We start from the raw sequence: 23,921 nt of genomic DNA, 5'->3' as shown, positions 1-23,921 counted from the left end.
TGGTTACTATAGTCATTGATTCCATTTTAAGAATATGAATAGATCTCAGATAACCAAATATTTACTCAAATCACCTAAAGGCATTCTTACTGCACTTTTGTAAATGTAATGTTATCTAAATTTTTGCCGTTCTCTGGTTTATCAGAATACTTATGGATTTGTTAGATTTACTAAGTTCAAAGAGATGGTGGATGTTATAGCCTCTGAAAAACCAAGTCAGCAACATCAGGAAAAAAATCCTTTATCTTAGAGGACAGTATAGGGTGGTAGCTAAAGTGTGGATCTGGAACTGTACTGTGTGGTTTTGGCAGTCTGGCTGTGCCACCTAATTTGTCACCTCTTTGGCTTATTCCTTACCTGAAAAATGGAAATAGTGATAATGGATTTGTTAGGTTGTTTAGATAATTGAGTTAATATGTGTAGTTTTACACTTCACTTAGAATGGTACCTGCACTTAGTTAAGTATTATATATGTGTTAAGTATTATAATTTTGTTCCCCTCTAAGTAATAAGAGTTCTTCTGGTAGTTGTAACTTCCTGATCATTTCAAAACATGAATGTTGGTTTTGAAAATATATGCTAAAAATTTGTGTCACTCATATCAAACTTTAAAAATCCTTTAAATGAAGTGTGCTATGATTTATTTACTTTTAGTACTTAAATGATCACTTTTGTAGTTATGTGCTTACTTTTCAACAGAAACTCTTTGTAACCATTAACTAGAGTCAACAGTTAACATTTGACCATTTTCACTTTATTTGTATGTGAATATAGGTTTATGTATGTAGGTTTTTTTTTTTTTTTTTTTTTTTTTTTGTGTGTGTGTGCAACATGTAGAAACATGTTGTAGGAATCACCCTGCTTTAATCCTAAATACTTTGGCGTGTGTCTCCTAAAACAAGGATATTTTGCATAATTACAACATTATCACACATAAGAAAATTAATAATTATTGCTTAATGCCAAACAGTTCATATTGTCCTAAAATGGCTTTTATAGCTCTTCTTTGAATCTAACTGTAGTCAAAATTTATGTATATTGTTATATTTTCAACTACTTTTTCTACTTAATTTTTCTTCATAGAATTGATTTATTGAAGTGATTAGGCAGTTGACTCATTGTATATAATACATTTTTAGTTTCATCTGAGTTGTATTCTCATGGAATAATTGGTTCATTTATTTAGTGAATTTTCTGTAAACTTGAAACTTGGTCTAAAACCTTGATTAGATTCAAATTAAACATTCTTGATAAGATACTTTGTAGATGATGCTGAGGTCATCAAAAGGTTCATTCATGGTTCTAAGTTGAATATGTGATGAAGGTGGTGATTACCACATATTTCCAATACATTGATTATTTGTGGTGAATTAGATTCATGGATTTGCAGGAATACATCAGTATTTGTGAGATCAGCTACTAGTTGTGTGTGTGTGTGCATATTGTTTATCATGCTTGGGTATTATATTTACTTCATAAAATATATCATTTTCTTTCTCTTTCTTTGTTCTGGAGTAGTTTAAGTAGCAATAAATTTTCTGGCCTTTGAATGTTCCTCTGTTAAATCTCTTGGGCATGGTGATTCTTTTAGGTGGTAGTTCCTAGAAAAAGTTATAAGTTTCCTCTATGGAAATTGTTCTGTTTAAACTTTCACCTCACACAATAAAGGGCTTTAGCAACTTTCTCCAAGAGCCAAAAAATTATCTATTTTTTAAAAAAATGTTAAATTTTCAGAAATTTTTCATTTTAAAAGATTTTGATATTTATTTACGTGAAGTTGAATAAAGTCTGTTATGACTTGACTGAATTATCTCTTTTCTATGTTTTTTCAACTTATTTTATATAATTCTGCCATTCTTATTTTTATTAAGTCAGTAATTTGTTGATACTCTTTCCCAGTGAATTATTTTGTTTATTAATTCTAGGTTTTTTTGTTTGAACCCCTGAACTGGGGATTAAATCCAGGTCCTCATGCTTGCTAGTCAAGTGCTCTACCACTGAGCTACCCCCAGCTCTCTTTTGTGTTCTAATTAAATTCTTGTTTATATTGTATTTTTCTTTTACTTTATTTTTGCTGTTTTGCTTTTTAATAACTTTTTTAGTATAATGCTATTTGTTATTTGTTTCATTTTTTTCCACATTTTTAAATTTGTGTATTACAGTTGTACATAATGGTGAAATTTGTTGTTACATATTCGTACTTGTACATAATATGAGAGTATAGTTTGACCAGTGTCACTCCCCTGCATCCCCCCTCCCTCCACACTTCCCACTTCTTGGTTCCTTTGATTTCCTTGAATCCACCCCCACCTTTCTTTTCCTTTTTCCTCTCTAGCTTCCCAATTTCTCTCTAGCTTTCATGCATGAGAGAAAACATACGACTCTTGACCTTGTGAGTTTGGTATATTTTGCTTAATATAAAGGTCTCTAGTTCAATCCATTTTCCTACAAATGACATAATTTCATTTTTTTTAAATTGCTGAATAAAATTCCATTGTGTATGTATATATACATATATATGTATGTATGTGTGTGTATATACATACACACACACACACACATATACCACGTTTTCTTCATCCATCCATCTGTTGATGGACACCTAGGCTGATTCAATAGTTTGGCTATTGTGAATTGTGCTATCAACACTGGGTGTGAATATATCACTGTATTGTGATTACTTTAAATCTTGATGATAAATACCAAAGTATGGTATAGTTGGGTCAATGGTGGTTACATGTGTAGTCTTTGAGGAACATCCATACTGGTTTCCATAGTAATTTTACTAATTTACACCAACAGTGTAAACGTGTTTCTTTTTCTTGACATCCTCTTCAGCATTTATTATTATTTATATCCTTGATGACTGCCATTCTGACTGATATGAAATGAAATCTCAGTATAGTTTTGATTTGCATTTCCCTAATTACTAATGATGTTGAACATTTTTTCATATATTTATTGGCCATTTGTATTTCTTTTGTGAACCGTCTGTTTAATTCATTTGTCCATTTATTAATTGGGTTATTTGTTTTTTTCTGGCATAAAGGTTTTTGAACTCTTTCTGTATTCTAGATATTAATCCTCTATTAGAAGAGTAGCTAACAAAGATTTTCTTCCATTCTGTAGGTTGTCTTTTCATATTCCCAGTTGTTTCCAATTGCAGATCTTTTTAATTTGATGCTGTCTCATATATTAATTCTTGGCATTATTTCCTGAGCTTTAAGGTTCATACTAAGAAAGTTGTTGCCTGTGTGTATATGCTGGAGTGTTGACCTTATGTTTTCTTCTAGGAATTTGTTTTCAGTTCTTAAGTTATATTACTATTAGTATTTAAGGCTCTGAATTTTCTTCTGATGTATTTAATTAATTGTGTCCCATAGATTTTTATATGTAGAATATTCATTATCACTATTTTCTGGAAATTTGACAATTTTAGTTTATATTTCTCCTTTGATATAAGAATCATTTTGTAATAAGTGAAAAAAGATAAAGGCCCTCTTTGTTATCAATTTCTAGTTTTAATGCCTTCTTACCTGAGAATATTATTTATGATATTTTCTCTTTATGGAACTTTATAATAAAGTTTTCTTTGTTGCTTAATTTATGCCCAGTTTTTGTGACTGTTTTATGAATGCTTGAAAAATAGTGCATTGTCTATTATTAGGGTTCAAAAGTTGAAAAAATTGTCATAAGATCTACACTATTATGTTATTTTGGTCATATCTTCATGCTAGTTTGTTGCTGTGAGCAAAATATCTGACAAGATCAACTTAGAGGAGGAAAAAATTATTTTGCCTTATGTTTTCATAGGTTCAGTCCATGGTCAACTAACTCCATCCCTCTGGGCCAGGGGTGAGACAGCACATTATGGCAGAAGGGTATGGCAGAGAAAAGCAGCTCAGGACAGGGCAACCAGGAAGTAGAGAAAGTGCTCTGGCTCCACCAGGGACAAAACATAAACCTCAAGGGCATGCCCTCAGTGACCTACTTTTTTCTAGCCACAACCTACCTATCTATACTTATCATCAGATTAATCTGTATGAGTAAATTAATTAATTAATCAGAGCTAGGTCATAGCTCTCATAATCTAATAATTTTACTTCTGAACATTCTTGCATTGTCTTACACATGGGCTTTTGGGAAACTCCTCATATCTAAACCACAATACTTCATTTGGTGATAGAATCTCTAGCAGTAAAAAAAAAAAGGTTTTTGATTTAATGCCTTTTAGCAAAAATTTATGATTTTTTTTTATCAAGATCACAACGCTTGCTTTCTTTTTGCTAGCATTTGCTTAGGATGCCTTTATGTTTATGAAAGAATTTGTTTTGTTTCTTTCACATACATCATGAAGTTGGGTTTTATTTGGTGAAACAATCTGAAGATCTTTTTATTTAAATATTTAGCTAAGCCCGGGTATATTTACTAATACCATTGACATAATTCACTGATACAACTAATATGTTTGGTTTTAGTTTTGTTACATTATTATATATTATCTTTACTATGTCATTATGTGGTCTGTTTTTAACTTTTAATCTTGAAATGACTATTCATTTATACAGAGTTGCACAAGTAATACAATAGAACTTGAACTTTTTACCCATATTCTTTTTAATGATCACATCTTACATTGCCATAGTATAATATAAAATGAGGTTGACATTACTATCCTGTACTATAGTCTTTATTAATTATTCACCACTTTTACATGCATTCATATCATTTGTATATGTGTATAGTTCTATGCAGTTTCTCTTCATGTATGATTTGTTTTACCATCACGACTGTAGATAAACCTGTTTCATCATCACAAAATATGTCCCTTGTTCTGACCCTTTGGAATTTCAACCCTTTTCTCCAATTCCTGCTTTCTACTTCTATATTTATGTTATTTTCAGGAAATTAGAAAGTTATATAAATGAAGTATGGAAAGTATAACCATGTTTACATAGAACTTTTTTTAAACTAAGCATCACGCATGTGTACTAGAATTTGTTTAAATATTTATCTATTTTTTAATTCTTTTGTTGATTATGTTGTGGTGTAATTTTTAAGAAACCACTATAAATACAAAGATTCACCCCTGTTTTTTTTTTAAAGTTTGTAGTTTTAGCTTTTAGATGTAGTTCTTTCATCCATTTGAGTTAATTTTTACATAGGATGTGTGGTAGGGAAAAAATTTCATTTTCCACATTTTTTGCTACTACATATAGACACCATGGATTTTCATGTGTCCATCTAAGGTGTTAACTGTATCATTAGTTATTCCTTTTTATTGCAAAGTAATATTCCATTATGTGAGTGTACTGGAATTTGTTTAAACATTTACCCTTTTAGGGACATCTGTGTTGTTTATTTTATTTTTTGGCTGTTTTATCCATGAACATGTTACAACTTCCTAATTTATTTAAATCCTTAATTTCTTTCATCTGTCTTTATAATGTGTAGAACATATCTTCTGTATGTTTGTTAGCATTTTGGGGAACAATTGCAAATGGTATTATTATTATTTTTGTAGTAACTTAACCGAGTCATATTCATATTTCATTCATTCTTTTTTAAAAATATACACAATTCATTTGTTTTAATAGAGTTACAAAATTGTTCAACCATCAGTACAGTTTTAGAAATTTTCTTCACCCTAAAAAGAAAGTTGTTTAGCTGTCACCTCCTAAGCATCATTTATTTTTCACTTCCACCTAGCATTAGGCTATCACTAATCAATTTTATGTGTTTATATGTTTGTCTATTCTAGTTTTTTCATATAAAAGGAATCATATAGTATGTGATCATTGGCAACTGGCTTCTCTTCCTTAGGATAATGACTTTAAAAGTCAAATATGTTATATAAATCATTATTTCATTGCTTTTTATTCCAACTAATAGTCCATTATATGACTATTCCACATTTTACTTATATGTTTAGTAAGTGATGGAAATTTGGATTGTTCCTACTTCTTGGTTATGAATAATGCTATTATGAATATTTTTATATACCTATTTTTTGTGGATATAGTATTTTCATTTCTCTGTGAGGTACTGAATTGTGGAATTACTGGCTTATATGGTAATTCTCTACAACCTTTTGAGAAACTGCCAAAGTGTTTACTAAAGTGATTACAGATTTTTTATTTCTTCTAACAGTGTATAAAGTGTCCAATTTCTCCACTTCCTGACCAGCACTTGTAGGATATGTTTTCCAATTATAGTCATCCAAGTGAGTGTGAAGTGTTCTCTCATTATGGCTTTCATTTGTATTTCCAGGTGACCAAAGGTATTGAGCATATTTTCTTGCACCTTTTGGCTATCTGCATGTTTTCTTTGGAGAAGTGTCTGTTCATATCTTCTGCTCATTTGTAAATTGAGTTTTCTTTTAATTATTAAGATTATTTTTTGTTTTTCTTTTGTATATTGGGAATCAAATTCAGGGCTTTGGGCATACTAGGCATGCACTCTACTACTGAGCTGTATTCCCAGCTTTTGTAAGTGTTCTTTAGATATTCTACATATAGTCCCTTCTGGATATATAATTTGCAAATGTTTTTTCATGGTAAGTGTGTTTGTCTTCTCAATTTCATGATAATGTTCTTCAAAGTGTTTTAATTTTTGCAAAGTCAGTTTATTTTTTATTCTTTTGTCTATTTTGTTTTTGGTGTCATGTTTAACAAACCACTACAAATATAAAAAGATTTTTTCCCTGTTTTCTTTTAAAAGTTTTATAGTTTTAGCTTTTAGATGTAGTTCTTTCATCCATTTGAGTGAATTTTTACATATGATGTGTGGTAGGGGAGTATTATGCTTTAAATTTCATTTTCCACATGTTTGTTGCTACTATATATAGACACCACAATTTTCATGTGTCTATCCTGATTCTTGCAACCTTGTTCAGCTTATGTTTTTGTTTCTGTTTTTCCTTAGTACTTGGAATTGAACCCAGGGCCTACCATATGTTATGCAAATGTGCTACCACTGAGCTACATCCCCAGCTCTGATCTTAGTTGGGAGATTTTGGTACATTTTTTGAGATTTTTCTATATAGGCAGTTATGTTACCTGTGAATGGAAAAGTTTTTATTTTTATTTTTCTAGTCTATATGTCCTTTATTTCTTTATCTTGCTTTATTGTATTGTTACATTTTTGTCTTGCTTTTGATATTGGGGAAGGCCCTCCATCTTTTACTCACAATCCTCCTGTCTCAGCCTCTTGAGCTGCTAGGATTTCAGGCCCACTGGGATCACAGGTATGTACCACTTGCCCGGCCCCCGTCTTTCACTATTAAGCATAATGTTAGTTGTTCGATACTTTTTTAGGTGTGCCTTATCAGGTTTAGAAAGTTCACACTTATTTCTAATTTGCTGAGAATGTTTATCATGAATAGGTATAGTACTTTGTTAATTGTCTTTTCTGCATCAGTTGAAATGGTCATGTCATTTTTCTTTTTAGGCCAGATTTGTCGATAATGTTATCTATAGCTGGGTTTCCCAACCTTGGCACTATTGACACCTTTTAGTACATATGGATCATTTTTTATCAGAAGGCTGTCTAATGCTTTATGCCATATATAACTCTGCATTCTTTCGAAGTTGAGACAACTAAAAATATCTTTAACCATTGCTAGATACCCCATAGGATGAAATCAGTCTTTGCTGAGAACTACTGATCTGTATTTTTTGCTAATTTCTTTGGTCTAGGCTTATCGTTTGCTGAGAGAAAGTTATAAAATCTTCAACTGTAATTGAGAATTATTTATTTCTCTTTGAATCTGTCAGTTTCTGTGTTTCTTTTTTTTTTTTGCTTTTGATTACCATTTCTTCTTGATCAGTTGATTCTTTTATTCCATATGAAATGTTCTTCTCTAGCTTGGATAATATTATTTGTTCTAAAGTCTATTTTTATTTGATATTAATATACTCTACCCTTCTCATGCTTACTATTTGAATAATCTACATTTTCTTTCTAATTAATTTCAAGCATCTGTGTCTTTATAGTAAAAGTACATATTTTTACAAATAGTGTGTAATTGGGTCTTCTGATTTTTTTGTTATCGATTGTGCTAGTTTTTGCCATTTAAAAACATTTTTAGTTGTAGATGGGCATCATAACTTCATTATTTATTTATTTATGTGGTGCTGAAGATTAAACCCAGTGACTCACACATACTAGGTAAGTGTTCTAGCACTGAACTTATAACCGTGGCCCTAGTTTTGCCCTTTAATTGAGTATTTGGTTCATTAACATTTTATTTATTGATAGTGCTAGGGTAGATCTGCATTTTATTATTTGTTTTCTATTTTTCATTTTCTGTTCCTCCTTCCTTTGCTTCATTTGAATTTTTAAAAATAATTCCACTTTAATTATTTTGTTATCTTCTTTTTTTATTACTTTCTGTATGGATTACAATATACATGTTTAAATTCAGAACTTCTTAGTGTTAATATTTTACCTCTTCACAAAATGTAGAAATCTCTCTGGGTCAATCCTAGCAACTGCTTACCATAGGATTTAAATATTGTTTTTCCTGTTTCAGTGAGTACTATCATTATTTCAAGTGCAGTAACACCAATGTAAAAGTGTACAATTAATATCTAAAGCAATAACTTCTCTTAGGGCATGAAGAGTAGTTTCCTGGAAGAGGATAACATAGATTTGGGTTGCTGGTTTATTTCCTACTTCATGTTCTTTTTTGTTAAGTGAATTTTTAGAAAGCCTTTTCCTTTTATTTTCCCATAAGTGAGGTTTTCCTCACTTATTATTGTTCGATGTGTTAGACACTGTTTGTTTATAGAACATTTCTGGTATTATATGTTATGAACTAGTCTAAATATTCATTGAAATAGTTTTTATTGTTTAAAAGACATTAAAAAAATTAAGTTTGACTTTAACTTCTTTATAACTGCTATCACATGCTTACTGAAGAAAAGTTGATTTTCTCCTTGATTTTATTGTTATATAATTGTACTCTGTGATGTGTGTTGCTTTAGTTCTGTTGTTTAATGACGTTAACAATACTGGGAAGTAGCTCTGTAGTTCTTTACCTTGAAAGCTATATATGAGTATGCATATCTTCCACAACTCCTGGTTGGGTCTGGTTGAAAACTGTTAAATTTTAGCCTTTTTTTTTTTTTTTAAAGCTTTTTAGTGTTGTTTGTTCAAAAGCTAGTGACAATTTTACAAAGCAGTTTTTTTTTTTTTTTTTTTTTTTTTTTTAGTTAAACTTTAAAACAGAAAAACTAACCATTTTGGTTTATATCTTTACATGCTCTTTTATAGTATGTCTGTAAGAGTTAATGTAGTGGCCTAATGTGCTCTAAAAAATATACTTACCAGATTTATAGTGAGATTTCATTAAATGCCAAGATTCCCTAGTAGTTCATAATTTTCAAAGGTTGAAGTTTTGTGTATCTTAAAATGCAACACATTAGCATTGTTTTTATTATAAGAAAAAGGAATTTACAATTATATCTATAATTCACAGAGAAAATCAATGATATGCTGATAGAGATGGCTAGTAAGTTGCTGGAAATGTGTCTAGATTTAGGGAAAGATGGTAATTAACAAAATTTGGAATTTTTCTTCTAAAAGGTGGTCGTTGTAGCTGTGGGATATATTGGAGTAGTAAGGCCCAGAATAAGAAGAGGACTGAGATTTAAAGTTGGGAAACAGCTATTTAAGGAGCTAATTGAAATGTGTGCAGTTGAGTCAGTCTTTTGGTAACAGTCACCAGAGTGGAAGAAATACATTGTGGAAGATTAGGAGTCTTCGCCCCCCTTCCCAAATTGTAAATAGTGAAAGTCCTAGTTTTTTGAACCTTTAAAGCTTTACTTAATGAAGAAAATCTTACTCCATTATTATATACATTTTGTATTCAGTTGTATATCACTTTTCCAAAAAGTATTTAATAAGGTAAGTATATACACTATAGATCTCTATCTGCCTACCTACCTGTTTACCTATTTGGATATAAATATAGATGCACAGATGAAGATCTATCTATATCCATATATGTGTCTTCATCTATATTGGATTAACTCTTTCCTCCATACCTTTTTTCTTTCTCTAATCTATTTATCCCTTCATCCCTCCATCCTTCCATCCCTTCATCCCTCCATTAGTTCCTCCTTCTCTCCTTCTTTTCCTCTTTTCACAGAGGTAAACATGCTTTGCCAGCTACTTCCTGACACCTAGTAAGAGGGAGGCTTACTTAAATCTTAATCACATCATTGTGGGGTTCTGAGAAAGCTTTGAAGTTGTTTCCAGGGTTGCTTAAAAAATTTGTGCAACAAAGAACTGTGATCATAGTAACTCAGCAGGAAGCATTGGTAACATGGAGTTTATCCCTAGGAGGGCTGTTAAGACTAGTCCTCGCTTTCTTTTTTTTAGGAAGTGCTTTGTTTGTGGTTTAGAAAGAAGTTGTTCTGATGGATTTCGTTTTGTAGAATTACTATGGAATTTGCTTTGATATTTAGTATTAGTTTAGATAATTTAAAATCTGCAATATGCTGAAATTTGGACATGTATTAAAATATCAAAAATAGCATATTTCTTTCAAGCATACTTAGTGGTTGAGTTATTAAATTGCACGATAGTAGGTTTGAAACTCCTAAACATATATGACCAAATGATTGAAGTGCATATAATGTGTGAATAAAAGAATCATGAATTTAGTGTATAAATTTTTGGTTATCTTCAAGTTTAAGTGGCAAGACCTTGAGGACTTCTGAAAAGCCAACTCTGTGTTATGTACTATATATGATTGTATACTATATATGATTGCTTCAGAGTGGAAATTAGTCTTGTTTATTTCTTTTCCTTAAAGAAGTATTTTTATAATCTTCTAAAACATTTTGACAGATGAAAATCTATTATATTTTCAAGGATCTTTGTGATGATTAAATAGTATTTCTTTATATAATTACAATTTTTTATGACCTTTCACTTTGTCTTTGTTTTAATCTCTAATTTCTCCTAATTTAGAGAATATTAAATATTTCTATATTATACTTTATATGTATATAGGATATAAAATATTTAGAATTTAGGGGTTATGTTGTTCCTAGTATACTCTCCAGTGACCTCAGTTTTGAAATGTGTTACATGTTATTCAAAATTTTGAGGTTAGCTAAAGAATATATGCACTGAAGTTCTTTTTTTTTTGCATTGAAGTTTCAAAAGCATTGTCATAAATTTAGAAATGATAATGAAAAGATAATGCTTAGAATTTAAGCAGTATATAAGGATATTGTCTTTTTTTTTTTTTTAAGAAAGAGGGAGAGAGGCAGAGAGAGGGAGAGAGGCAGAGAGATAATTTTTTTATATTTATTTTTTGGCGGACACAACATCTTTGTGTGTATGTGGTGCTGAGGATGGAACCCAGGCCACACACATGCCAGGCGAGCGCGCTACCGCTTGAGCCACATCCCCAGCCCAGGATATTTTCAACTATTAAAATGTTATACAAAATTTAATGTTTCCTATAGGAATGCTTATAGTCTGACTAGTTTTTTTTAAAGATAATACCTCTATATATGAACATGAATACTCAACTAAAGTTTTGTATGAAAATTTAAGGTATTTATTCCTTTCCTCCGAGAGAGAGAGAGAGAGAGAGAGAGAGAGAGAGAGAGAGCGCGCGCGCGCGCGCGCTAGTGAGAGAGAGCATGCACAAACTTATCCATGGTTTAAAGAAATAGTGTTTATTTGGTCATCTTCATCAACCTAGTGATTTTCAGTAGAGTGGGAGTATATGTACATTCAAATCTCCTGTGAAGTTTAATAAGTAGTTTATTGTCCTTCTTGATCCCAGTCCCCTCTTTTCTAAGTGGTACCTTTTCCTTCCCCATCACTGTTTCCTTCAGATTTAGGTGACTAGTTTCTCAGGTTCATGTGATACCTAACATAATTAGAGAAATGATTAAATAAATCTGTTTGATATTGTAATCTGTTTGATATTGTAAAACTACAAAGTTGACATTGGCATAAGGGATGAAGACATTGTACCAAGGAAATTCTATCAAAAAGGATGTAACTCTATAATCCAAACTATCATGCTTTTCACAGAGACTGACCTGTCATTCTTGCGATATTAACTGCCAGGTTGGAACAAAGTTAGGAAGGGGGTGATTTGGAGAAGGATAAATTGAAACTTGAGATCAGAATAGCCCACGAGGTAATTAAAATACATCCTCTGCTTTTTTACAATGGTAAGAGCATGTCAAGTCTTTATTCATCCTCAAAGCACAGAAACCTATGAAGAAAGCATTTTAAATAAGTCAGTAAGTTTCAGACATAAGAAGTAAGTTGATACTATAAAAATTTTCTGCTGGAGAAGCAATTCATGGGATAGAATCTGAAACTGAAGGCAAATGAATTGACTCCTAATTCCATTGTGTGTTTGCTATTAATTCATTTTTAAGGAAACCACTGAACTTCTTTGATTCTTGGTCTTCAATAGAGTAAGGATAATCATTTCTGCTTGCTAATGAATTAGTATCATTAGTTGGTCTTCCCTCTTTCCAGTCTGTGCAGGTATATGTCTAAGATATTTGTCTGTATGTTTTATAAGACTTGACTTCCTAGAAATACTTTGATGGTTATATGTTTAGTAATTCTACAATTAGAATTGCCAGCTACTATTGCTGGTTTGTGGAAATAGAAAGGTACGCACTACAATCTTTGTCCTGTGGTTAAAGATAAAGTTTTATATATAGGTTGATGGAAGTTAGTGATGAAACTGTAGCTGCATTACTATTCAGTATTATAGAATAAAGTTAGTAGAACAGTTGCTTTTAAAAATAGCATCATATGCATTCTTAGTATTTCTTCATAATGAAATATATTATCAGTTAATGACACTGAAAGAACAGAAACATTTTTATTTGGGAATTTATAACTAAAGAATATTTATTTCTTCATTCATAATCATCTTTTGATAAAAATAGGTATCTCTTGTGAAGTATTTTACTTTTTTCTGTGTATGTCTTTAACTTATGGATATTAATTTTTCTTTATAATTTATTAAAAATAAGTAATATTGGAATATTTTTGCTTTATAATTTGGTAAGAACTGGCAAAGTTGAACAGAATTAGCAAGAAAATTTTAATCCACATATAGAAAACAAGACACAAAAGTGACCTGAGAAATCATCTTACCACTGATAAAATTTTAAGTCCTTATTTGGAGTGGCAATAGGATTCTGGTGTTTTTCTAAGGTACATTAAGACCAATGGAGGAGGGAGATTCCCTAGCATGTTTGGCACAGTGATACCTGTACATTCTTACTTTTCAACTAAAGTAAGTTTAATATTATATTTTATATTTTGATGATTACATGTAAATTATTTTTAAAATCATGTTTAAGAAATGTCTGTAAAGTCCTGTTCCTTCATTTTAACTCAAGATGACAGAGTGCCAGAGAAATAAATTTAACTAGAGCCCCTGATTTCCTAACCTCACTTTATCACGTTCCAGTTAAATCACATTGCCTCCATGTGTCTTTGGGAATATTTAAAATCAGTATGCCATTTTACATAATGAACAATCAATGTTATATATGTATTTGATAACAAGAAGATTTCATTGACAATATTAATATGCAGACCTGGAATATTTAAATGAGAACAATTTGATATTGGTATTGGTTTCATATATAAAGTTTTTTAATACCAGGTATTGAATCCAGGGGCACGTAACCACTGAGCCACATCCCCATCCCTTTTTTTTGTATTTTGTTAAGAGACAGGATCTCTCTAAACAGCTGGGGGGCCTTGCTAAGTTGCTGAGGTTGGCTTTGAACTTGAGATCCTCCTGCCTCAGCCTCCCTAGCCACTGGAATTAGAGGCATACGCCACCGCTCCTAGCTTAAAGTATTTTATTCTTTGAGTACTGAAAGTGTTCAACATTCAAACCCAAATAAGTGTTTGAAATTTTTGGAGTTTATTATTTGAACTCTTAAAGTATGTTAAAGACATTCTAGTGAATAAGATGTATTTCATTCATTCCTTATACACTGTATAAATTAAATAAACTGTTTAAAAGCAGAAAATAGAGCTTGAGTTTCTGTCTGAATTTTCATTAAATAAGCTTGATGAATATACAGCTTTTATGTAAAGGGAGTGTTTATAGCTTTCATTTATCCTTAGGAAGCTTTAGCTTGATAAACCTTCCTAAATTCCTGATTTTTCACTTCACAATGAAATTAAAACGAAGGTGATTTCATATAATGTGTAATGACATCGAATGTTATAAATGATCATGTATAAAACAAATAGAATTCTTGAGTTTTGGAGGATAAATTTGCATTTATTCAGAATTTTTATGGATTTGACTTTTTGGCAGGATGAATTTGTTTAGAATTCTGTAGCATAAGCTGGGTGTGGTGGCCTACACCTGCAGTCCCATTGTTTGGCAGGTCAAAAAAGGGGGAATGCTTGAACCCAGGAGTTGGAGATCAGGCTGTACAATCTGGACAATGTATTGAAATCCTGTATGGAAAAAAAAAAAAGAAATTCTTTTAACAAACATACTCTAACCTTTAAGTAGAATGATTTAGAACTATTTAGATCCAACTATTAAGACAGTAAAAACTTAGTTTGGCACCATGCACCCATTTTTCTAAGATACCAGTATGTTTTTCAACTCCTGAAAATTATTTTGATGGATTTATTAAAAAAAAGATAAAATGACCATTGAATCAAATTAAAGTTTAATCTTACTCTCTTTTTAAAATTATTTTCAGGAGAGGACTGCTCACAATTTATATGGCCAACTTGGTAAGTAATGCTCTCTTTTTTTTTTTAACTGACTTTTCTGTATACTTTTTAATTTTTAAAAAATTTCATTTTCTTAAAAAAAAGAAAACTAATTCAATTTGAGAATATTTTTCCATCTCTATTTTAAAGGACAAACTTAAATGTTTAAAAGAACCTTGGTACTATCTGCTTTGTTTTTATCCTATAGGACTGACTTTCTCTTATTTTAGTAGGAAAGTGATTCATTGTCCTGTGCCCTTCATGACTTTTTTTCTCTAAGCTTACATTTTCATATTACTGTATATCTAGTTCTCTCCCTGTATGTTGAATTTCATATTCTGCCTCTACTGCAATTTCTTATAGGAAAAATGTTTTAAGGATGAATTTTTTTGATATACCTATTTAAACATTAAAACACCATGGTACTATCTCCAAAGACTGAGTATGTTTAATAATATAATTGGTTAGGCTTCTACATTTCTAAGTTGACAGAAATGAAGTTAATATTATCTAGTCTGATATTCTTTATTTAATATTATCTAGTCTGATATTCTGATATACATACATATATATGTAATATATATATGTATATGTGTGTGTATATAAATATATATATATATATTCGTTCAATTCTACCATTAAGTTCATATTTTAAGAACATATTCACATTAATATCTTTTAAAGTTGCTTAATAGAATTGATAGGCAACATTAAAAATTCAATTAAGCAGGGATAATTTATTTACCTAAGGATAGATAGTTTTTAAAATTCTATAATAAGGGAGTATATTTCAGAGATATATTTAGCAATTCATTTCAGTGGTAAAATAATTTTTGTTCAGTACCCATGTGTTAGTAGTTACTATGCTAGATGCTGGCTCATGAGATAGTCATTTCATTGATGGAGAAGTTATAGTAGAAATAATAATGGATAAAAAGGACTAAAAGATGACTGGTAGGGTACTGTAGCACCTCAGAGGAGCTGGGTCAGAGAAAAGTGGTTCTAATCTTTTTGAGTCATAGATCTCTTTAAGAGACTTTGATGACAGGATGGACATTCTTCATAGAGAACTGCTCCTGTACAGACAAACACTTAAATTTCTATATAGTTTCAGAGGTTTCATGTACCATAGATTAGGAAAGTAAAGGGTACATTATAAATAAGTTATTTTAAAATATATACTGTAGAAAACTAAGTATTCTAAGCTCTTAATTGAAGTGAGATGGGCATTTCTAGACACCAGGAGAGCAAAGTGTTTCTTTTTTTGTCTTATTCTTCATGAAAGAAATCTAACAAAAATGTAAATTATATGAAGTCAGGAACTTTTTCTATTTTATCTCTCATTGTACTACAAGTACCTAATCATAGTCTGGCTTGTTGTAGAGATTTGATTAATATTTTATTGATTTAATAATAATCTTTCTGGCTTTACAATTCTAAGTTGACAGTAATTTAAATATAATAATGCTTTATTTTTGTTCTCCATAGATACTTTTTGAAATCTGTTCTCTGTCTGGTTTTATTTTATAGGTATTTTGTCTTTTCTCTCAATTGTTTTTGTGATTTCTTTTCGAAGAATTTATCTTGACAAGTTGTATTCATTAGGATGTAGAATTTTCATTTAGTTTGATCAGGACCTAGTTTGCTTCTTCAGTCTGAGGACTAATAGATCTGGAATTTAATTTATATCCATTCTCTCTTTGATCTTGCTTCTTCCTGGGCTCTATATTGAGTTATTTTAACAGGAATTCCTTGTAGATGTATGTCAAACTGCATTTTCCTTTTCATGATTTTATTATTGCTGTTAACATTTTCCCACTTTCTCATCTCTGCTTAATTCTGGCTGTCTCTTCAGGCCTGTCTTCAAGTTAACTAAGTTGTGTGTACATGTTAGGGATTGAACCAAGGGCCTTGTTTATCCTATCTGTTAAACATTTAATTTGAATTATGTAGCTTTAATTTTATAAAGGTGATACATATCAGACATAACAAGTCCAGAAATATTTTATAAAATAATCGTCTATCTCTATAATACTTTTTTCCATTATTTATTGGTTGTAACCTGCTTGTTTCTTTATAAGATGACTTTATGATATCATTTTCTGTAGAGAGGAAAAAAATATAATTCAGTCTTTTCTCTTGTGTTATTTATGAAATAAATAATAAATGTTTTCTAAATTATTCATATTTGAAATGGTTAAAGCATGTGACTTAATATACAGACTTCAATTCTGTTTTAGGTAGTAGTTCTAAAACATGGGAATTCTAAAAAAATTGCCTGTAGTTCAATTTCCATTAGTAAAAAAAATCAAAAAGTATTGGTATATTAATAATAATATTAATAATATTTATTTCATTTTCTTAATAGGAAGAAGCTTTCATTTTAAGTAGGCCTTGATAAGATGTTACTACTTTACATGTTTGATGATTGAAAAAGCTTTTGGCAATCTATTTTCTGGTTCTGGGCATTTCAAATCTATTTCTTTGTCATTATCTACATATTTCCAGGGGTTGGCATGTCTGTAAGTGTGTCCTCTGATCTTTCACTTTAATGTCATGACAGGGTAAATTGGCACAGTGAATGGTAGATTATTGCTAGAAATCACTCTTCATGTACTACCAGAAATCAATTTTCTAAACCTAGAAGCAGGTGGAAAGCAAATTAATAAATATATATTGATAAACTAAATTATTCACTTGAAATACTAATAAACTGGATTCCAAAATGCCTGTGACTATTCACTTCAAGAAGAAATCTGATAGAGAAATCAGAAAGTAATGTGATAGTGTTGTTAATCATTTGTGGTTAAAATATCTTGGTTTTGCAAATGTTGTCATTATGTGGATATTTGAACAGATTATTTAGTGGTTTTCTCAAGACTTGGAAGGAGCCTGTAAAAATTAGGAGTCTATGACTCTGGCCTTCTCTCTTACTTTCTGCTTCCTCATTTTCTACTTTAACACCACTGCCCACTCTGGTGTTCAGAGAGCATGACAAGCATACTTCTTGAAGAACTTGGTTTTTGTTCTCAATATTTTGAACTCTTAGCCTCAGATAACATGTCTTGCTTTATCATTTCAATGAGATTCTGCTGAAATGCCACTGTTTTGTAGTTTTCCTTGTCTATCCCACATAAAATAATAGTCACCTTCCATGTCACACATACTCTTTACCCATAACACATGATTAATATTTTTCCCCTAAAGTATTTTTAACATTTGACTTTTTTTGTTGTTATTGTTATTATTTTATTGTCCGTCTTCTTTTTTTATTTTTATTTTTTAGTTGTACATGGACACAACACCTTTATTTTGTTTATTTAGTTTGTTTATATGGTGCTGGGGATTGAATCCTGTGCCTCATGCATGCTAGTCAAGCACTCTACCATTGAGCCATAGCCCCAGCCCTTATTGTCTGTCTTCTAACCTTGAATTTTTATAGATTTTTTATTTTTTTTAATGATAATAGAGGTTGAACCCAGGGAAGCTGTATCACTGAGTTCTTTCCCCAGTACTTCAGCCCTTTTTATTTATTTAGATATTTATTTTTTTAGTTATAGTTAGACACAGTACCTTTATTTTTATTTATTATTTTTATGTGGTGCTGAGGATCGAACCCAGGGCCTCGCATGTGCTAGGCAAGTGCTCTATACCTGAACCACAACCCCAGCCCCAGCCCTTTTTATTTTATTTTATTATTTTGAGACAAGGCCTCACTAAGTTATGAAGGCTGGCCTTGAACTTGTGATCCTCCTACCTCAGTCTCCCAAGAAGCTGGATTTATAGGAGGCACCCCAACACCTGGCTTTTCTTTCTTATACTTAAAAAAAAGCTTTAAAATGTAATATGCCTTTATATGCCTGGGTATTAGGATGAATTTGAGGTTTTTTTTTTAGCCACTCACATGCTTTCTGTAATAGCACATATTGTATCCTTTAATACCCCAAATAATGTGTATATTTATGCACTGTAATTTTAAAATAAACTTCTAAAACTTATGTATATTGTCTGGTATAATTTACAAATTCCAGGAGAAGAGGTCTTTGACTTTGATCATTTGTGTTGGATAGAGGGCTTTTATAGTACTTATTTTAAAAAAAAGAAACCTTGTATTTTGAAATAATTGTAGGTTTGTATGTAGTTGTAAAAATAATACAGGGAACTCATATCCTCTTTACCCAGCTTCCTCTAGTAGTGACATTTTGAAATACCTATAATATCAAAGCCCTGGTGTTTAACTGATACAGATAAGATAAAGAATGTTTCTTTCACCCCAAGAATCCCTTATGCTGCCCTTTTTATAGCCATACATGCATTCCTCTTCTGTCTTCTTAACCCCTTGACAGCCACTAATCTGTCTGTAATTTTGTTATCTTAAAGTTATATAAATGGAGTCATATAGTGTATAACCATTTGGAATTAGCTAATTTTACTCAGCATAATTCTCTGGGTATTCATTCAAGTTGTATGTATCACTTGTTCATTCCTTTTTATTGCTGAGCAGTATTGCTTGCTATGGATATATTCATTGGAGGACATTTGGCTTATATCCAGTTTTGGGTTATTGTGAGTAAAGCTACTGTAAACATTCATGCACAAGTTTTTGTGTGGGTATGAACTTTTGCCTGGAAAAATGCTAGCAGGCCAATTGTTGGATTAGATGGTGGTTATGCGTTTTGTTTTTAAAGAAACTATCAAATTATATTCTAGAGTAAAGGCTATACCACTTTGGTAGTATTCCTAGTCTAGAATAAACCATTGCATCTCTAGTTCTTTCTTATTTGAAAACCTTTTTTTTTTTTTTGAGTGGGCGTATATTTGTCTTTTTTTTTATTTTTAAATTTGTAATTTTTGTGAATGGATTAGTAAGTTGCAGTTTAAAAAAGATTCTTGGAAAATGCAGAATTTGACTTGGTCTTTTATCTTTTGTTAGGCAGTTATAAAAGGTTTGTATTTAAAAAATTTAATGAAGTCAAAGTCTTTACATGTAGATTTTGACTTTGTCTAAGGAAAGTGAATTTGCAAATGATCATGATATATTATGGAAGCGAATGAAAACCGGATACAACTAAAAAATAAAAATAAAACATGTCCAGTTATCTAAATAGAACCATTAATTTATGATCATTTATTATTATCATACTAAGAGGAGAGTTCGAACAAAATAGATGAAGGATTTTGACATTTTCAGAGAAAAATGAATTTAATCTATAGAAATAATTTTCTGATATAACTTGTTTATATTGTTACAAGATAGACTAAGATGAAATTATTAACTTTTAACTTCAAATTTGTAAATGTTAGGTTTATTTAAACAAAATATGTATTGTATTTTGCTATGTTTCTGATTTGAAAAATATAGAAAAGCACAAAGAAAAGATTAAAATTTATCTGTAATTTTACCCTTTAATAATTACTGATATTTTTGTGTTTATTTTTTATTTTGCTTTTTCTTCAATGTGTTTTAAATACATAAACAAAGTGCACACACTAAGTACATGTTGAAGGCCCATATTTTAAATTCAGGGCATATTGTTTTATAATATACTTCTTTTGTTACTGTGTCATACAATTTTTTTTTGTAAGGATTAAATTATTTTGGAAAGATTTACTCTTTTAAATTCTTGGTTATATCTTCATTATATTAGGTTGGTTTTATACATACATCTATATTATATAATGGCACTCAAGTTGTTGGGAGACAATGAAATAATAATTGCTTGGTAAATTATAATGTAATTTTGTTAGTTTTGGCTATGGTACTTACCCATTCCTTAATTATTTTGATTAAAAGATTTAAAGATACTGTCATGTCTTTGAATGAATTCTGATAGAAAAATATATAGAACTAGTTCTGTATTATCTTTTTCACCTTTGTCTTTATTTTCATCAGTGGACTTTTTTTTTTTTTAAGAAAGCAATTTGCTGGGTATTGGAACATGAAATAAGTGGTTATGCTGTTCTTATACTTAATTTAATTGAGGGAACAAGGTAGGTAAACATCTGGATTTTAAATGAATAGATGATTAGTAGACCAAGACCTCATACTTTCCTGGGGGAGAAATTTGTAAACTAAGGAAAGTAAATAAACCTCATATCTGTTTTTTAGATTTTTTGAAAATTAAATTTATTCTAACTGGCACATAAAAGTAAAACTTATACATATCAATAAGGTAATGTGACATTTTGATACAAGTCAACATTGTAAAAGTGCTTGTACTGTATAATTGGGAATCTAAATTTTGCTAATTGTGGATTGGGTTTGGCACTGTTGGGAACATGTAAAGAACTGTATACTCTCAAAAAGGGGACAACTTTATTGATACTTTCATTGTAAAAAGGTCTTCCCTTATAGTTACTTTCATTACACATGGTATCTTCCAGTAAGTCCTAATAAGTTGAAGTTATTAGATTACTAGTTTTTATAATTTAATGATAAACAACCATTTAAAAAATAAGACATATATCAATGGATTTAATACCTGTCTAAAAATATTGTTCCTTGTTATATGTTGCTTAGCATGTTTTAGAGGAAGACTGTACAATTTTTAAAATAGCATTATTTCCTAGACTTCGAAATTGATAGTGAATTAGTAGTTAAAGGTTAAAATAAGTAAAAGGGATATAGGGGATATAGAAAATGTACAAAATAAAGAAATATTTTCTCTGGCTTCTGCCAAGATAATAGTAGTAAAATAATGAAAAAGTTTTCCTCGGGTTCATATGCCACAACCAATTACCCACATGAACACCAGCTGCTAGAATTCAGCTTTGCCATGGTATAATTTAAGAGAACACATAAGCTAAATTTGCATTTATGTGATTTTTTCTTTATTATGTTGGTTGTGACAATAACTGGGGTTTCTCGTTTCTCAAAATCTACCATATGCTGTTAACAGTTATTTAAAATAGGATGTCAAGTGTAATTCTTTTATGTTTAATTTACTTATAATAAAAATAATTTAAGACAAATAAAAATCCTTCTGTATAAGTCCATTTGAAAACTTCTTCATAATTTCATTTATGCCACCAAACATTTAACAATGTATGCATTTTAAAATTGTAAACATACATCTAGTAGGCTTCTCTATAGCATTTATTTGTTAGTGTTAAACATGCAGTGTCTTTGATTAAAACATCTGTATTTGATTTTTCAAACATAAGGTTGAAAATGTTGATTCATGTGTTTTTTTATAAGGACACTTCAATTTAATGAAATTTAACAGGTATTATATATATCAGCGCTGTGCTGGGCACATGGGGATAGGAAAGAAATACAAGACAGATTGTAAATGAGTTGGAAAATTTGACAGATGAATGCAAAAGAAATAAAATAGTAGTATTAAACTTAAAAAGAAAAGAATTATAAACAGTTTTTCAAATTGCTTCCCTAAGCTTTCCCATGCAGCAAATGGCATCAATCATTCATCTAGTTTCTTAGGCTGGAAACTTAGGCATTTTTAATTCTTTTCTTCTCTTTATACTCTTAATTTAAGCCATGAAGAAATTTTATTTTACTTCTAAAATACAATCTGAATTTTACCATGTCTAACCGTCTCCATTGTTCTAATCACAATTTAAGCCTTAACATCTCATCTTAGCTATCTTAATAGGCCAACTAGTTTACACCTTGCCACTCTTCATGTAGTCTTTCTTCTATGTACAGTTAGAGTTATTAGAGTTACAAATTAGAGCATGTTGATCCTCATCTTAAAACAGAAAAACTTTACTTTTCTACTGCAATCCTTTTAAAATTCATTTGCCTTAATGTGCTTCACAAGACTCTTGATGAATGCCAAACCTCTCTCTCTTCGTCTACATCTAATCTTTCTTCTCATTCATCATTTTGTCTTTCTTTCTTTAAACATTTAAAACCTGTACTTGCTTTTTTTTTTTTTTTAAATTTGGAAAGCTATTTCCCCAGATTTTTCTTGGGTAATATCTTCATATTTGATCCAGTGTCACCTTCTATTGTAGTTAAAGAATTTTCCCTTCACCTCTCTTCTTTAATTCATGATCATTACCTTTTTCCAGAACATTATTGCTAAGCTTGTGAGCATGAAAATGGTCAATATTAAGAACCATTGGATAACCATCATTTCTTTGAATGCTGCTGTTAACACTCAGTTGCATTTGTTTTACTCACTTGAGGCAGTTTCTGTGATGGTAGTCACAACTTTTTTTCTTTTAAAATTTAGATACCTTAGGATAGAAATCCATCATATGTGTTAATAGTTATTTAAAATAGGATTATATAAGAGAAATTATAAAAGAGATTTCTTACAGGACTTATTGTAAGGGGCTTTATTGAAAGGATTAAGGTAAGTTAATATTTTAAAATAAATTATGAAGTTACATTTTGTCTTTCCAAAGTCAAAATTTAGGTTTCCTTTGTCTTGTTAAATTCTGTTCAGATATATCTCAAATAAACAATTACTATATAAGATGACAACTATTTGTTTCATTTATTATTTCCAAATATGAAGTATTGAGTATGGGGTAAAACTATTTTCATTGGTTCATGTAACATTTCTTCTTATTTTCCTTTATTGGACAATTTAATACTGTGTTTCAAAGCTGTATCTCTACATTATTTTGTTCACTTTGAACTTTACACCTGTTTTCAAGACCTATGGGTGTTTTATATACTTCAATGCATTGCCTCTGAAGACTGCATAGTGTGCCAAAATATCTTTCCCTTATTTATATGCTTTCTAACAGTTTTGAGATATAATTCATAGACTAGAAAATTTACCATTTAAATGCTTACATTCCATTGTTTTTTGGCATTTTTCACAGGATTTTGTGACCTTCATCACAATTTAATTTTGGTATATTTGTTCCATTGCATTTTACTTGATTTTCTGAGTGATAGATTGCTTCCAATTCCTCAGTATAACAAAATCTCTTTTTATCTGTTTTGTGAGTTTCTCTGAGTGTGTATGAATAAAGGCTAAGAAGAAAGATGTTTTAGGTGGTATATTTTCTGTAGAAAGTTATAATGTTTTAGAATGTGAGGAAACGTTATTTTAGTAGGTCATTCTGTTGTTACTTTGGGAGAGGTGTTGTCTTCTGCTTCTTTGATCTGTGCTTCTGAATAATTTGATTATTCAATATAGGAATATTGTGGCTGAAGATTCAACTTTGAAATTAGTTTATACTCTGTT

At 30.4% G+C, this 23,921-nt stretch overlaps 1 protein-coding gene across 10 annotated transcripts in view; it reads left to right on the top strand.

Annotated features, from left to right (window-relative positions):
• Tmem135 (transmembrane protein 135) overlaps nt 1–23,921 on the top strand; it is a 224,596-nt gene that overhangs the window by 27,007 nt on the left and 173,668 nt on the right. For 9 of the 10 annotated variants that reach the window (XM_076846538.2, XM_076846536.2, XM_076846541.2 and 6 more), the window contains one exon: nt 14,742–14,775. The exons of the other annotated variant lie outside the window; for it this stretch is intronic. In XM_076846538.2, the coding sequence (XP_076702653.1) occupies nt 14,742–14,775 (34 nt within the window). The remainder of the gene's footprint in view (nt 1–14,741; nt 14,776–23,921) is intronic. 10 annotated transcript variants of the gene reach the window in all.

The sequence above is a fragment of the Callospermophilus lateralis genome, chromosome 2 (assembly GCF_048772815.1).
Source record: "Callospermophilus lateralis isolate mCalLat2 chromosome 2, mCalLat2.hap1, whole genome shotgun sequence".
In the NCBI taxonomy this organism is placed as follows: domain Eukaryota; kingdom Metazoa; phylum Chordata; class Mammalia; order Rodentia; family Sciuridae; genus Callospermophilus; species Callospermophilus lateralis.
Note: the sequence above shows the minus strand (reverse complement) of the source record. Positions and strands in the feature narration are given on the sequence as shown.